Source organism: Lethenteron reissneri, chromosome 45 (assembly GCF_015708825.2).
Source record: "Lethenteron reissneri isolate LAM-NWPU_2019-01 chromosome 45, ASM1570882v1, whole genome shotgun sequence".
Taxonomy (NCBI): domain Eukaryota; kingdom Metazoa; phylum Chordata; class Hyperoartia; order Petromyzontiformes; family Petromyzontidae; genus Lethenteron; species Lethenteron reissneri.
In genome coordinates this window covers 11,234,260-11,248,864 of record NC_083823.1, presented here as the reverse complement: position 1 = coordinate 11,248,864, position 14,605 = coordinate 11,234,260, and the positions used below count along the sequence as shown (strand labels likewise).

The window sequence follows — 14,605 nt, the reverse complement described above, 5'->3', positions numbered from 1 at the left end:
ATACCCCCCCCCGCCCCCCCATACCCCCGCCCCCGCCCCCCCCCCCCCCCCCCCCCCCCCCCGCCCCCCCCCGACCCCCCCCTCCCACCCCCATACCCCCCGCCCCCCCCATACCCCCCCCACGCCCCCGGCGCCCCCCATACCCCTCCCCCCCTACCCCTCCCATCCCCCCCCATAGACAGCACCGTCTTCACCTGAAGACGGCGTGGCCTTGTACCGAAACGGCTGAGAAGTATTTATTTTAATTTGTTTTATTTTTATTATTTTTATTACTTCCCTTCTCCGTGACTTTACCGGGGGGGAAAGAACCAAGAAATGGAGCCCTGCATCACGAAATTTAAATCGATACTCACGCTCACCCATGTGTCACTCTTTCACTAAAACACTCACTAACTCTTACACTCACTCATACTCACGTCTCCCATTTACTCTGACGCTTACTCAAATTCACGAACTTTTTCACTCAAGTCTCACCAGTCACACCACAAATCGTTGGGGGGTCACGTGGCCACTCGTTGAGCGGGAGGGGTCTGAGGGTCTGACGCAACAGAGATAGGGGCGTGGCCATAGCCGTGGAGGTGTGACGTCACTGCACGCGTGTACGGAGAAGGTGCAGAGGAGGTAACTGCAGTAGCAGCACAAAGAGCCGAGCTCTTGTTGCGATTATTTACAGGGATTGGAAAAGAGCAGGAGGCACGGTGAGACTCCATATCACACTCACCCTCTCACTAACTCACTCGCACACTCTTAAAGGCACTCTCACATTCACTGTCTCTTTCACTCACACTCACTCTTTCACTAAAACACTCACCAACTCTCACACTCAATCACTCTCACTCATACTCACTCTCACTCATACTCACTCTCATACTGACTCTGACATTCACAAACTTTTTGCTCAAGTCTGACACGCACAGCACGAACCGTTGAGCGGTCACGTGGTCACTCGTTGAGTGGGAGGAGTTTGAGTGTCTGACGTAACAGAGATAAGGGCGTGGCCATAGCCGTGGAGGTGAGTGACGTCACTGCACGCGTGTAGTGAGACGTGCAGAGGAGAAATTGGCAGCAGTAGCAGCAAAAAATTAACCCGTAAAAACAAAGTTTTTCACTATAAATCCTTTATGTGCGTGGCATCGGTTTTATTTTATTATTCATTTCTGTTTTTCTTGAGTAAGAGTTTCATTTTTATTACATTGGTATTTTAAATGAAATATAAGGAAAGTCGTATATAAGGATTATAAGGTTTTCAGTTTTGTATGATTGTTTATATTGTACATTTTTGTTGTTTTCTTGAATAATTTTCTGTGTTTAGGAAAAATATATGATTGTGTTAGTGAAATATTTTTTTTCCTAAAAAGTGGAAAATTTTGGAAAAACATTTTCACAAAAATAAATTGTCACGCACAACGAGTCTGTGCAAAATGTCAGCTCGATTGGATCACGGGAAGTGGATTAAAAAACGACCGAAAGATTTGCACGGTCGTAAGCGTGCAAGCAAGCAAGTGAACTTAATATGAAGGATTTAAAAATGGATACGTATTTCCCCCTTTCGTCCCCTCTGCTTTATCAATGTTGATTCCTGTCACCAAAGTACACTGATTTCACACTCTCTTCGATCGGCACAGTACCACCTTCGCTTATCATCGTCAGATTCATAAACTTGACGTCTACAAAATGAACAACTTTTTCTCAGCCACCCCAGGTGGGACTCGAACCCACAATCCCTGGCTTAGGAGGCCAGTGCCTTATCCATTAGGCCACTGGGGCTACATGTAGCATGATGAAAGGGTAAAAACCTATTACTATATTTTGCCACTGGTAAAGAGGTCTCATAGTGTAAATGCTTACCCCGAGCTCTGAATACTCTGATAGTGCACTGTCTTTGAGTTGTACGCCTTTTGGCGTCATCTGGTCCAACACCAATGGAGACTAGGCTCTAAGAAAAGCTGTCTCGGGTGTGGACCAATCAACTTCAAGGACAGTGCATATCATTATCATCAAAGTTGTTTCTTTTTGTTCGCATTTTGACTGCTTGTGTTGTGGTTATTGCAAACATGATGCCTTGTATAAAGGTGTCAGTTTTTGTACCATTTGAAAGGGTAAAAACCTATTACTATATTTTGCCACTGGTAAAGGAGGTCTCATTCTTTACGGGGAGTGGAGACGAGGAGGAGGGAGCACAGTGAGACTCGCGCTCACTCACTCGCACGCTGTCAGACTCGCTGTTTCACTCTCAAACTCTGTCTCACCCTCACTGTAATCACTGTCACATACTCTCTCATTCACTCACTCATTCTCTGTCACATGCACTCTCTCACTCTCCCACTCACTCTCACACTAACTCACTATCACACTCACTCTCTTACACTCCCGCTCAATAACTCACGAGTATTTACTCTCACGCTCACATTCACTATCTTACTCATACTCATTGTCTCACTCGCTCACCCACATGCACTCTCACACACACTCTTACTCTCCCGCTCAATAACTCTTACATGCATTCACATTCACACTCACTAACTCACACTCACTCTCTCACTCACTTTATCATGCTCCCACTCACTCTCATTAACTCCCCCACTCACTCATTCTCACATTCTTTCATGCTCACTCACTCTCTCACTCTGTCTCACTCGCACTTACTTACCATCACACTTACTGTAACTCTCTCATTCACGTTCACACACATTCACTCTAACACTAACTCTCTCACTCTCCCATGCACTCTTACAACATCAATCTCACACTAACTTTCACACTCATTCTCACTTTCACACTCCCTCACACACTGAATCTCACACTCACTAACTCTCAAATTCACTCACATTTACTCTCAATCACTCATGCTCACACACTAACTCTGACACTCATCTTCACACTATCTCACTCTCAAACTCATGCACTCTCACACTCACTCTCACTATCTCACTAACTCTAAAACTCATGCAGTCTTACACTCACTCTAATACTTACAAACTCTCACACTCACGCTCACTCACTCTCTCATAATCACTTTATACTTTCATGCAATCAGTCACACAGGGTTGGCATCGTACCCACAACTTCCTGCATCCAGGCGAGGGAGATAACATCTTAGTCTACATTATTGGAGGACTAGTCAACTGGTAGACTAATAGTCAACTGGTAGACTAACAGTCCACTGGTAGACTAATAGTCCACTGGTAGACTAACAGTCCACTGGTAGACTAACAGTCCACTGGTAGACTAATGCACAGGGACAAATGCCACTGGGAGTTCCCAATGGCTGGACCACGTAGCAACTTCGCCCCATATTGCCAAAGCCTGGTCTTCCTCACTATGGAACCCAGGGCCCTCAGCGATGTTGGCTCATTGCTTACTTGCTGCACTTTCCCCAAAAGATTGCTGAAGGTTATACCGGGTGACCTGCATCTTTGTCTGTGTGTAGATGGCCAAGGCTGAAGAGAAGGTGGGCTCCAGGAGCAGCGTGCAATGGAGTGCGCTGCCCACATCGGACAGCATTGCCATCGCCAGCAGTAAAACCCCACGAGGTGATAGATATGATCAGAGAAGTCATGGTGGGGGACGTCATGGTGGTCACAGTTGAAAACAAAAACAAGCATGTGAATGGCTATGGAATAAAAATGTCGCGAGGCAGGGTGGCACAGCAGGAACACTCCTCGTGCATTTCTCTTTGGAGTCGGGATGATTTCCCCCTGCTCTGCATGGGATTCCTCCGGGTTCGCCATTTTCCTCCCACAGCTAAAGAAAATTATTCAAACATCCCAATGCAAAAAAAAATTAGTGTTAGTGATTATATGCAGTCCAGGGACTCAGTGGAGCTTTCTTTGGTAAACAAGCATCGTATATTTTATTATCATTTCAGCAGGAAGGGCCCAATAAGTGGCTAGGCTATGTTTCTTGGGTGTCCTACGATCGTATGGATGTTAAACAAGTCTTCATGACAAAAGCGCGGTTTCATACAGTGAGGGAAATAGTATTTGATCACCTGCTGATTTTGTAAAATGCAAATCAATTTATAACATTTTTGACATGCGTTTTTCTGGATTTTGTTGTTGTTATTCTGTCTCTCACTGTTCAAATAAACCTACCATTAAAATTATAGACTGATCATTTCTTTGTCAGTGGGCAAACGTACATAATCAGCAGGGGATCAAATACTTTTTTTCCCTCACTGTAGGTGGTGATACCAAATTCGTTATCAGTCTGTTCTTCACATGTTACAGGAATACGGAACTGGTTAAAAATGCAATGAAAAAAAAAAACACGACCACATTGCTTAGTGAACAAATTAAAGAAACGAAAATGTTTTATTTGACAAAGCAATATTATAATAGGACAATATTAATCATCATTGTTCTTATGTTTGCAGAAATCTTGAAGCTCTTTGGGGATTTCCTGACCCCCACCGAGAGAAGCGAGGTCCTCAACGTGAATAACGTCTGGTATTTCGGAGTCCATAACAAAGGCTTTGGCACTCAAAACCATGGCTACGATGATGTCTTCAACCATTATGTCTCGGTACGACTCTCCTCAGGTCACGTAACACGTGGAGAACACACAAAGTCTGCACACTGACAAACACCATAATAATCTGCAGAACAGGCGGACAACATACCCTACACATTCACACTAACTCTTACACATGCCACACATATATTGCATCCATACTCAGTGACTGAATGAGCAGTGATTGGATCAGTATACTTAGTTGATGTGATTGCACCGCAGGTCGAGCATGAGCATCTCCATTTCCGATATGAGGTGCTGAAGAAGGTGGTCGGACCTTACAGCCAGATCTTCAAATGCCGTGACCACAAGACCAACACCCGAGTGGCTGTGAAGATGTGGAGACAGTCATTCAGGTAAGACTTCACAATGTCTTGCATGGAGAAGGCAGGACAGTAAATCAATTCCATATTTACGTGGGTAGTGTTATGGTGCTCATATGTGTGGGTTTTCTCTGGATTTATGTTTAACTTCTTTCGCGCCGTACGTAGCCCACTGTTAATCGCAGATGCGGTGAAGGACAACTGTCTTTGAGAGCGAGCGACAAACTGTTACAAGGGTCAATTATTGTAATTAATATGAAGCTGTGGATTTCCGCTGTTTAGTGCCGAGGAAGACCACAGCCAGTGGATGGAGTACCACATCTTGCTCCAACTTCAGGGCTGGGCCAATGATGATGTCAACGTTGACAGAATCCTCGACTTTTTCACCTTCAGGGGTCACAACTGCCTCGTCATGCAGCTCATACCGAAGTACGTACCCTGCTGTCTGAGCAGAGACATGTAAAGCTGGCTGCTCCACTCCATTTTCTTCTCCAGCCTTGCTAATTTTTCGATAGCCACACCGACAACCGTCAGTGTGACGGCAGTGGTAACACTCGTGCATCATTCCAAGAGCTTGGGTTTGATTGCTGACTCGGATAAGTGTCTGTGTGGAGTTTGTTCTCCACTTGTTCTGCATGGAATTTATCCTCATTCTCCGCATTCCTCCAATAGCGAAACACTCGCACATAATTTAATTGGCATCGGCCAAATTCGCCAGTGCTGAGAAAATAACTTAAAAATAACTCAGTTGGGATTACACATAGGAACAATGTCACCCCGACAGGAGAAACTTGGCAGGACCCTCAGGAAAAAAGTGTTTACATTTAGTGAGGCTTCCATGGATAAACGAGTATAATAATTGTTGATAATTTGTATTGCTTACTCAGCCCTTTAAAGGATGGCACTGACTTTCTGTTGTTGTCTCCTTAACAGAAGACGTCTGTTAAGTGCCATTGATTGCACAGCACCCCAGCACATTGAGATGACAATGGTGAAACTCTTCACCAAGTCCATCCTCAAATTCCTCATTCATCTCCATGCCAAGGGAATCGTGCATGGGGATATCCAGCCGGTGAGTGGACACCAGGTTCCGCACAACTGCAGCATTAATTTGAGTTCCCGTTCGGGGCTCGTCTTCGTAGAACCTATACCCATTGATCAAAGCGTTAATGCATCTGCTCTGTCCAACTGTCAGTAGCTGCGGGTCATGATAACTGTCGTACAGAGGGTTATATATGGGTGAAACTTGAGTTTAAAGTTTTGTTGCTATTAGGGACTCGCGCTAGAGAAAAGCAGACATGTCGAAACAAAGCATTGCCCAAATCATGGAGACACAAACCAGTGCAAGTAAAAGGACGCTTTGAAATTAAGCAACTGTGCTTTAACCTGACAGCTGCCCACTTGTTTCCATGCTGCTCATGCGCATGAGAATGCGTTACCAACTTCATGCATGTGCATGCTTCTGCCTAACTAACACTCACAGCTACAAGCTCCGTTCGGCCCTCTTGTAACAATCGTCATACAGGTATGATAAGAGCGCCCTCCTTTACGCCGGGCAACCCAGAGTGCTCTATATGAGATTAGAGATTGGAATAATCTCATCTAAATACATTTGAAAGGGCACCCCAGTGGCATCCATCAGAAAACATTCTCTTGAGTTGCGATGAATAACCTTGGCAAAAGCGTGTCATCTCAGATTCCCCTTTTAATATTTATTGTGGTATTTTGCTACATGACCAATCTGCTGCAGGCTGAATAGTTGTGCATGCCTGTAATCCAGCACTGTAGAGCCGCAGGTTGGTGGATCACACCAATGGTGTGAAACATCATCTGTGGCCCCTCCTCGTGCCTCGGAGTGGTTCTCTCTCTTCCAGATAGAGTGAATACTGCATGGCATTGGCGTATTACAAGTTGACATTATTTATCATGACCTCTGAATGTGAATATCTTCTGCTGCCTATCGTCTAGAGGAACATGTCGATTAAAGAGCCTGGGGCAAGGACCATCCGGATGATGAGTTTTGAAAACAGCTTTTTGGTGGGACGCCAACGTGAGTCGTGAGTGTGTGGCTGAGTATGAGAATGTGTGTGTATGCAGTTCAAGGAGCGGTAGTGTAGTGGTTAGCACACTGCATTTCGAAACTGGTGACCCAGGTGAGAGTGGCGATTTTCTGAACTGGTTGTGAGCCTCCCCTAGGTAGACTCAGTCTCAAATGAGTACCTGGTGTGGTGTGTAAACAATGCCACTCAGGAGACAAAGGCATGGTGCAGGCCACCCACCCCCCTCAAGTGTCGTTTTGGACTTCATAGGTGGTCACTAATTGCACCTGCCCCAACAATGTCTAAGGCTACACGGGGGAACTTTTCTTTGTTTATGCAGTGAGGAACCGTAGTGTTGGGGTTAGTCGACAGCACTACAATCCTGGTGACTGTAGTAAAATTTGCGTTCATGAATATCTGAACCTAGTCCTGGGCCTCCCCTAGGTCGACTCAGCCATAAATGAGTACCATGTGCGGTGTCTAGGCACCACCAGTTTAGAAGACAAAGGTGGCTGGGCGTGGTGCTGGCCACCCATCTTCGTGTGTGTTGTTCAGGCCTTCATTAGGTGCTCGCTAAAAGCAAATGCCAGATAAATTTGTTAAAGCCTATATGGGGACGTTTTGTGTGTGTGCACACGTGTTTGCGTCTCTTCACCTGTGTGTGCATGGTTCTAGACCTATGGGTGAGTACATGTGTTTGTATACATGTTTTTTCGTGCCTGTGTGTTGCTGTTAAAGGCTATATTGGTTATGTTTGTATTTTGTAATTCACAGGTTCACAGATTTTTGGTTCCCCTGCGTACCTTGCCCCAGAGGCATACCTGGGCCACATGTCATCTTTCCCGGTTGACATGTGGGGGCTGGGGTGTACAGTGGCCGAGTTGGCTACCGGGCGCATCCTCTTTCCGGCCATCAACAAACACGACCAGCTCCCGTGTTATATGGAGGTATTGCCCACACAGCAGTAACACTGACAATTCCGTTATTGAGTGATCAATTTCATGACCAATTTGCTCTTGAAATCGCGCAACTCAGTCATTGCTTCTAACCATGTTTTTCACTTCTCATCGAGTATTTCCGCATCAAGGGTATTAAAATAATATTCAGAATTGGTATGACCAATTGAACATGCGACAGGAAATACTTCCTTACAATTCCCTGAGCAGACCACTTGAGTCGTCTCTTCTGTGAGAAAGAGGCGTACGACTGCTCGCGACTGGTTGCATGGTTGTCCACACACAAGCTACTGAGTTGCATACAACCGCATGATAGAACCAATTACTCAGGCGTAGACCTGTCAAGGTAACTGTGAGCGGAACGCATAGATTTTTAGAGCTGGTGTTATGACTCGTGATAGATTATTGCATGAGGCCACGGATTGGCCAAATGTAACCCTACACCACCTGCAAATAATTTGAATTGTCAGATGAACGAGCATTTATCGCGCCAATTATTGTTGTTTCATCTCAACTGCTTGTAATGAAGAAAATTCTCACAACCATATAAGCAATTTCAAATGACGCCACGGGACCCATTACCTCCGCTGTGAATGAGGCAGATGGTGCATAGTATTTTGTGGTTTAATACCGCAGTAAAGACCAGGGCAGTCACTGGGATTGATCCGTGAACTTCTGCAACGTGCGGCGTTCGCGGTTTTGCTGGGCCATGCCAATAACACTGCCCCGTGCCTGCATGCGAGAACCATCGGGAGCGGTAGCCGAATGGTTAGCACCCTGACCGTGTGGTGTTGAATGTTGGACCAGTCCTTGGCCTCTCAAATATCGACTCAGCATTAAATCAATACCTGGAGTGATTTGTAAAATAGTTGCTGTGGTGTGGCCTTGGGTGCTGTGCCATCATCAGTAGGTGCTCACAAACAGAACTTTCCACACAAGTGTGTCAATACTGTATGGGTGATCATTGTCTCTGTGTGAATTGTGTGTAGATCCTCGGGATGCCGCCTCAGAATTTGATTGATGACGCGCCTGAGAGAAACAAGTACTTTGGTGAGTGAAGGGGCGTGCGGGGGAATCGCGTTAAGTTTGAGGGGGAGCTGGGTCCGTTAAGAGTCTAGTGGGGCATTACTTTGTATATTCAACTACTTCCACATGTGTTTTGGCAGTCAATATGATTCGTAATGCATTTTTGGGGAAGGGTTAGGCCTCATGGTGATCTGCCCAAATTTGTGTCATTAAGGTTCTCCAACCACCCGACAAAGGCAAGCAAATTAAAGTACCATGAGTGCAAGCGATTAAAGAGACGCCAGTTGTGATTATAATCATAATTATTTTTGTTGAATCACCTGTAATGTGAAGGGTAATGTTCAAAACCACGTTTAACAATGAGATCAGACGTTTTTGGGATGCTGCAGAGGCGAGGAAACGTTACCTCCCTCACCTGCAATGCAGAAGATCGTAGCGTAGATCCCCAGCCTGGTTGCTGTACATTGCGGGAACTTATCTTCTCCCTTTTGCCTGGTCGCCTCTTAAAAAGAGGCAATAGTTCAGTGGGCTTTACCTGGTAAAAAACAATGTTTTGCTTGAAAGAGGTTAAATCAAAGTTAAAAGAGCTTTTCTTTTTTACCTCTAGGATCTATCATAGTTAATACTTATTGAATGCACTTGGTATTTGCACTATCATTCTTAGAACGCAAAGCTATCACAAAGGATGGTGCCTGCTGTGTTTCACAGACACCGTCTGCAGTCATTTTTCAGTAGCGGGCGTAACACCAGCATGATAATCTTATGACTTCACAAGGTCTGTAACGTTCTACTTTAAACCAAACAGCGCAAAGCATCGTATGGTTATTACTGAAGTAATTACTGAAGTAATAACCATGGCGGCTTGCAGAATTTGAACCATGAACTTCTGCAACAAGCGGTCAAAGTACTCCCACTGGTCTATGTCATAGCACTATAAGATTGTGTTTCTGCGCTGTGGGTGTACAAGGGTGCTGTGGTTTGTAATGATGTTTTACCTGGTCTGCATCATCCCTGCAGATGGTTCGGGGATGCCTTTGATGTCTGGACAAAGCAGGGTCCCAGGCAGTCACTCCCTATACCTGGCACTCGGGAGCCAGGACTCGGAGTTCCACGACTTCATTAGCCGCTGCCTGGAGTAAGAACCCCCCCCCCCCCCCACAGAGTGGTTTTTCCCAGTCAGTCACCTGGTAAAAAGAAAAGAGTTTAATAGTATAGCATCACTGGCGAATTCTCCTCTTTGATCACTAGCTCCACTCTCTATTCTGATTATTCTTTATCTTCCAAGCCATATATCCCATTAGACAACCTTGTCCATAGACTTGCATGTAAAAACATGCACTTGCATAGAGACCCACAGACTCACATACACTGACATGGTCCATACACGTGTAGTGACTCAGTCGGAGACAGGGTTCTTAAGGGACCTTCCTTATTCCACACGTCAGGAAACCACATGTGCCCCGCGTGTCTACGCGCTAGTCACACATCCATGTCCTTGACGGCACTACCTAGATGGAGCAGTCTGCAGGCTGTCTAGCTAGCGGCGTCAAAGGTGGTCGGAGACTGCGGCGACGAAGGTGACGATTGGCGACAGAGCGTGGGGATCCACTTCCAGCAACAGCCCCGAGCTCTCGTCCCGGGCCCCCTTTTATCCCCCTGGCGTGGCCTCGCCCCGCCTCGCTACGCCCTCTTTCTCGAACCTACTAGTGGGTTCTCAGGCTTCCAGATCGATTTCTTCCTGGGCTTCTTTTTAGATCTCCCGCTGCTGACGTGTGTACTGCCCCCTGCTGCCAGTACCGCTTTCTTGTCAGCAGCCCGCGTTATTACACTACACGTGTATAGAGAGACCCATAGACTCTCATACACTCACATGGTCCATACCAATACCGCCATTTGCCCCTAAGTGATGGTGATGTGACCATGACGCTTGTGCCAGGCTAGGTGCACTTTGAGACGTGGAGTGCCTAAGGCTCGCTGACTGTAGGTCATGGGACATACCCAGCGGGTGCCATGGTTTGGCTGACTGAGATGACTGACACATGCACCACTGTACCTCCTACTGTGCCAACTTACTGAATTTTAGCCGCCTGGCGCTCCACTAAGTGTTGTGAGCATCATTCCTCTGCCCGCCGAGGGCGGCTGTCTCCACCTGCCCAGTAGCGTCCTTCATGAGCCTCCTCCAGAGGCCGATCTTGACACTGCAGGTAGCAGTCTTCGGCAAGTCAACTCAGCTCCACATCCTCTCGTACCGCATCAGTCCATCTCTTCTCCAGCCCGTGTCGTGCCAATTTATCCCCCTCGATGCAACCAAACAGAAGCTGCTTGGGTATGCGGTGGCTGGGCATGCGGGCTACATGACCGAGCCAATCCAGCCTTACCTGTCGGAGGAGCTCACTGATGGGAATGTGTCCAAATCTTTCAAGAATTTGTGAGCTCCTCACACAATCCAGCCTGGATAAACCTAGGATGGATCGAAGGAAGGCCAGCCTAAACGTTTATAACAGGCACAGATATTCCTTTAGAGGGGTCCACGTTTCACAAGCATAGAGAAGAGAGGGCATGACTGTGCCCGGGAAGATCTGAAGCTTCGTGTGGAGCGACAAACCAGATAGCTTCCACACAGCATTGCTCAGCCGATAAAAAAACGACGCCCAACTGCTGATTCAGTAAGACCTCTGCTGTCGAACCGGAGCTGGTCATAAGCACACTGGCCAGGTATGGGAAACTCTCCACTCTCTCCACAACTGCTCCATGACCAACGGGGAGCTGAGGGGGTGGAGTGTTTGATGGTACAAAATACCCATGCAGGTGCTTAGTGTTGGTGGGGCTGATGGTGAGGCCCCACCTCTGAGTGGCAATCTCCAGGTTCAGCAGTAGTGCTTCCAACTCCTCCTCTGAGTGAGCAGCAATCACCAGATCAGCATACATTACATGGTTGACCAATAGCGAGCCATTACTCGACCCCACCCAGTCTCCCATTTTCTCTGTACCAGATGGAAATTTCTCCGGTACAGCCATCAAAGGCTCGACAAACTACATGGACGAAAAGATGTTAAATAATGTGGGATGCAGAGGACATCCCTTTCGCCAGGGGCGGTTTCTTCATTAGGGCGATTGGGCGACGCACCACCAATGTCATTCAACCACAGAGTCACGCTAGCCGTCACTGCAGCCTCTGGATATAGTCCAATCAGCGTCATGTCACGTTCTGTGGAGTACCGCCTCTTTTGGGGCGATTTCACTACGGCTGAGAATCGCCCCGAGTGGCCCCATAGACTTACATTGAAAGATGTTTTTTTTCGAACGGGGGCGCTCCAATGCATTATCTATGGCTTCCGGGAGGGCGAGCCCTAACGTGCTTACGTCATCATACGTGCTTACGTCATCATACGTAAGCACGTTTCATCCAACAATATAATGTATCGCTACCTAGTGGAATCTTTAATAAAATAAACTTGAGTGGTTTGTTTTAATAGTGAGTATATAAACAAACAAGATGTATTGTAAGAGTCACTTTATTTTTCATTAATATTAAAGAAGTGAAGTTGCTGTTAATTTATTCATTGCATGGGTGGACCTTATCCTTATCAATCATCCAGACATTTGCCCCCCCTGAGAGATTTTGCAGGAGCCGCCACTGCCTTTCGCACCCCAAGGTAAACAGGGAATGGCTCTGACTTCTGGCCACGTAGCTTTACCTGAGGTTGGCCACCATCATGAAGGCCCTTAATGTCCACACACTTACATAGAGACCCACAAACTTGCATACACTTACATCAGCCATACATTTACAAATAGACCAATAGACTCACATGTACTGACATGGTCCATACACATATAAAGACCCAGACTCATACACTTATATGGTCTCTACACTTATAGAGACCCATAGACTCACATACCCTTACAGAAAAGCCCTTAAAAGGAACATATATCGATATATGTATATCATGTATGTGGAGGTGGGCTCGTGAAGTATGCCACTGGGCAACGCCAGGCTACTGGGCAGTTGGAAGCATTGGCCCTCCAACAACAATTGAGGGTGGTGGAGCGATGTTCACAATGAGTGGAGCACCAGGGGGACAAATACATCAAGGTGGCACAGTGGGGAGAACAGAAGGTTCATCTGACAGTCATCACCAATAGTGGAGGATTTCTGCTTCTCTTTTTTTAATATATATAGTCAGGTCCTGCAATTTTTTAAAATCAGGGCTCTATGACACAATCAGCCACTATTGAGTCATGACATAGCCAACATCGTGGTGTATTTGATTATTGCAACTCACTAGTCTAAGGGACGTCTGGAAAAAGCATTAGGAAGCTGCAGCATGTACAGTACAACATTCTTTGCAAGATTCAACCATGTCCGTCCAGTGTTCACGGAGCTGCATTAGATTACATTTGCTGAACGAATATATTTTAAGGTCGCACTCATTACACACAAAATGCTTACTACAAATGAGCCACAATATCACTGGGAAATTCACTTTTAACTCTAGATTGAAAATTACATCTTTTTATAACTCAGTATTGAATGTAGTTTGTTGTCCTTCACCCGCACCTACAATTGGCTATGTACGGTGCGAAAGAAGTTTAACATACACACTTAAGTTAATGGACACAGTGAGAGAAAGAAATGCACATAAATCCTTACATCATTATCACCCTTACCACGTGTGCCACATATTTCTGTGTCTCAACAGATGGGATCCAGCTCTGCGGATGACACCAGCAGAGGCACTGGCGCATAGCTGGCTGAGGGATGAGGAAATGCCGAGGGATGAGGAAATGCCGAGGGATGAGGAAATGCCGAGGGATGAGGAAATGCCGAGGGATGAGGAAATGCCGAGGGATGAGGAAATGCCGAGGGATGAGGAAGTGCCGAGTCAGTGTGTGCCTCTTGTGGACACATCAATCCACGCAGAGGCATCCGCCAAGGAGGAGACGAGACAGTGGGGTGAGCCCCTGCAGAAAGAGAAGAAGCAGTCACGTCTGGTTAGTGCGTACAGGGCCGTATGCTCATTCTTCCGTGGCTTTAAGAAATGCACCGCATGCGACCGTAATGCTCATCCTGGGCGTGTACACATTCCACACACCGTATACACACGCTCGCCTAAGCGAATGCATGGGCAACTTCCGGTGCTAGCGTCAATATCAGATCCCATCTACTGAGTTTTTTAACCCCACATAAATACAGTAAAACCGCTCTTAACGACGGTAATTGGTTCCATGAATATGGTTAGTAAGTAATTTGGTAATTAAGCAAGTACAGTCGACCCTTACACATCGCGGGGATTAGGGGTGCAGGCCCCTCGCGATCTGGAAAAACCGCATAAAATGTTTGGTCCCCTTGGCGAGCGAAGCGAGCACCTCCAGTTACTAAACTTTTTAAGTTATCTCTACATGTTCAGTCTTTGCGTGTCGTCTGATGGCTTTTGCGTTCTTTTAGAAAACTTTAACTTTTTACAAAATGTAACGTAAAAAAATTATTGTGTATATTTATGGTATTAAAAGATACAATAGATTAATGTTATACAGTACTGTACATATATTTTATGCATTTATGAGTTACTAAACTTTTTGTGTCGTCTGCTGACCTTCGCATGTCATCTGTGGCTTTCGCAAAACTCCCAAAAACTCCCCAAAAATTTCCATTTAATTTCTTATGCCGACCCCGCGATATATTGAAACCGCGATGGGGAATGTCGTGATGCAGAAGGGTTGACTGTAATTTAGTCATTAAGCAAGC

The 14,605-nt window shown here is 46.1% G+C and overlaps 2 protein-coding genes and 1 non-coding gene across 3 annotated transcripts in view; 2 read left to right on the top strand and 1 right to left on the bottom strand.

Moving 5' to 3' along the window:
* Positions 1 to 5,381, top strand: part of LOC133353967 (uncharacterized) — a 123,557-nt gene extending 118,176 nt beyond the window's left edge. Inside the window, exons 6-9 of the mRNA XM_061570514.1 lie at positions 3,431 to 3,533; positions 4,376 to 4,524; positions 4,735 to 4,868; positions 5,118 to 5,381. Coding sequence (XP_061426498.1) covers positions 3,431 to 3,533; positions 4,376 to 4,524; positions 4,735 to 4,868; positions 5,118 to 5,298 — 567 coding nt within the window. The 3' untranslated portion in view covers positions 5,299 to 5,381. The remainder of the gene's footprint in view (positions 1 to 3,430; positions 3,534 to 4,375; positions 4,525 to 4,734; positions 4,869 to 5,117) is intronic.
* TRNAR-CCU (transfer RNA arginine (anticodon CCU)) lies at positions 1,695 to 1,767 on the bottom strand. The gene has a single exon. It is a non-coding gene; the product is annotated as a tRNA-Arg (tRNA).
* A 427-nt stretch (positions 5,382 to 5,808) lies between the features above and the next one.
* On the top strand, positions 5,809 to 14,301 carry LOC133353861 (dual specificity tyrosine-phosphorylation-regulated kinase 4-like). The gene is made up of 6 exons (XM_061570335.1): positions 5,809 to 5,907; positions 6,804 to 6,885; positions 7,649 to 7,821; positions 8,820 to 8,880; positions 9,874 to 9,991; positions 13,560 to 14,301. The coding sequence occupies exons 1-6, from the start codon at positions 5,818 to 5,820 to the stop codon at positions 14,026 to 14,028; spliced, it is 993 nt and encodes a 330-aa protein (XP_061426319.1). The 5' UTR covers positions 5,809 to 5,817; the 3' UTR covers positions 14,029 to 14,301.
* The last annotated feature ends 304 nt before the right edge of the window (positions 14,302 to 14,605 follow it).